At 41.1% G+C, this 2,137-nt stretch overlaps 1 protein-coding gene across 1 annotated transcript in view; it reads left to right on the forward strand.

The window, feature by feature from the left end:
• Nucleotides 1-2,137, forward strand: part of L2HGDH (L-2-hydroxyglutarate dehydrogenase) — a 78,546-nt gene that overhangs the window by 8,522 nt on the left and 67,887 nt on the right. The window contains exons 2-3 of the mRNA XM_011999757.1: nucleotides 388-503; nucleotides 1,247-1,398. Coding sequence (XP_011855147.1) covers nucleotides 388-503; nucleotides 1,247-1,398 — 268 coding nt within the window. The remainder of the gene's footprint in view (nucleotides 1-387; nucleotides 504-1,246; nucleotides 1,399-2,137) is intronic.

Consider the following 2,137-nt stretch of genomic DNA (forward strand, 5'->3'; position numbering starts at 1 on the left):
TCACCAGGCTGGAGTGCAGTGGTGCAATCTCGGCTCACTACACCCTCCGCTTCCCAGGTTCAAGTGATTCTCCTGCCTCAGCCTCCCAAGTAACTGGGACTACAGGCGTGCACCACCACGCCCAGCTAATTTTTGTATTTTTAGTAAAGTTGGGGTTTCACCATGTTGGCCAGGATGGTCTCGATCTCTTGACCTCGTGATCCGCCCGCCTTGGCCTCCCAAAATGCTGGGATTACAGGCATGAGCCACCACTCCCGGCTGCCCAGTACATTTTAATGATTACAAATTAATAGTTTAATTGTCCATTGATGATGAAAATTATGCATGTGAAGTTTGGTGAGGTCTACTGTAAATATGCATTACTTTAAAGATGACTTTCTTTTGAAGCTCGTTTGATATAGTCATTGTTGGTGGCGGAATTGTGGGGCTTGCCTCTGCCAGAGCACTCATCCTGCGACATCCATCACTTTCTATTGGTGTTCTGGAAAAGGAGAAAGATTTAGGTATGTATATAATCAAAGTTGTTCTTTGGGCTTACTTGGGCATCTGCTTATTTTGTCTGTTCTGAATCCTTCATGCTGAATGTCAATGTTAGTATCTTAGTTTGTGTTCTAAAAGCAGAGTGTGGGACAAGGACATGGCTATAGGTTATTTATTTGAGAGGTTAAAGCGCGGTGTGGGACAAAGAGAACATGTTTATAGGTTATTTATTTGAGATGTTATCTGAGGAAACAGGAGTGAGGGGGTGAGGAAAGTAAGACAGGGAGGGAGGAAAAGACATGAGAACACATCAAGATTGCTGTGGTGAGCTCGATTCCACCGGAACCTCTGAGGAGCAGTATAATGTCTCCCAGGATTGTGCTCACGTATCCGTCAGCTCCTGTCCCTATTGGTTGAGGATTGCTGCTGGTGATGTTGAGCACCCTGTGCCTTTCTCTAAAAAAGTTAGCAGAGGCCCCAAGGCAGAGTGCAAAGAGACGTAGTGGGCCCCTGAAGTGGTGTGCTGGTAATGAGAGGTAAGTTTGTGCACCAAAGTTGTAGTTGAAGTCAAGAGACGGACTGGAGGGATGCGACATGGATACCAGGGATGACTGTGAGAAGAAGCTACCAGTTATCTGAACGAATTCAGGCAGAATTTTACATGATGTGGTCTCTAATAGCTTCAACTATTAGTTTGTTCTCTTACCTCTTATGTTTTGTATGAATCATGTACTTACTCTTATACCCTGTTTGTCTTGTTCTGTAGCTGTTCACCAGACTGGACATAACAGTGGTGTCATACATAGTGGAATTTATTATAAACCTGAGTCTCTGAAAGCCAAATTATGTGTACAAGGTGCAGCCCTTCTCTATGAATACTGTCAGCAAAAGGGAATTTCCTACAAGCAGTGTGGCAAGGTATGGCATTTTACCAGAGCCTTGACTGATTTCCAACTAGCGTTTTCTTAGTGATGTTTAGTATTACATTTTTAAAAAATGTGGTATTTTGTTTCTTTGTATCTATGTAATTTTTGAAATCTAATCTTAGGGAAGAACTAAAAAAAGATGGTGTGACTTTATGTAATTTTCTAAATAAAAGTTTTATTGACATATAATTTATGCACCATACATTTCGCCCTTTTAAAGTGCACAGATCAGTTTTTAGTATACTCACAGAGCTGAGCAATCATCACCACTATCTAATTTTAGGCTTTTTCATCACCCCAAAAAGAAACCCCATATCCATTAACAGTCACTCCCCATTTCCACCTCCCCTGATACTCTAGCAACCACTTTCTGTCTTTGTGGATTTGCCTATTCTGCACTTTTCATATAAATACCTTCATATGCTATGTGGTCTTTTGTGCTGACTTCTTTCACTTAGCGTAATGTTGTCAAAGTTCATCCATGTTATAGCATGAATCAGTACTTCATGGCTTTTGTGGCTGAACAATATTCCATTGTATGGATATACCGCATTTTGTTTATTTGTTCATCAGTTGATAGACATGTGGATTGTTTCCACCTTTTGGCTGCTATGGATACTGCTGCTATGAACATTCATGTACAAGTTTTTGTGTGAACATATGTTTTCATTTATGTTGGGTATATACCTGGGAGTGGAATTGCTGGTTGTCAGGGTAACTCCATGTTTAAC

Source organism: Mandrillus leucophaeus, unplaced genomic scaffold, assembly GCF_000951045.1.
Source record: "Mandrillus leucophaeus isolate KB7577 unplaced genomic scaffold, Mleu.le_1.0 Scaffold60, whole genome shotgun sequence".
Lineage (NCBI taxonomy): Eukaryota > Metazoa > Chordata > Mammalia > Primates > Cercopithecidae > Mandrillus > Mandrillus leucophaeus.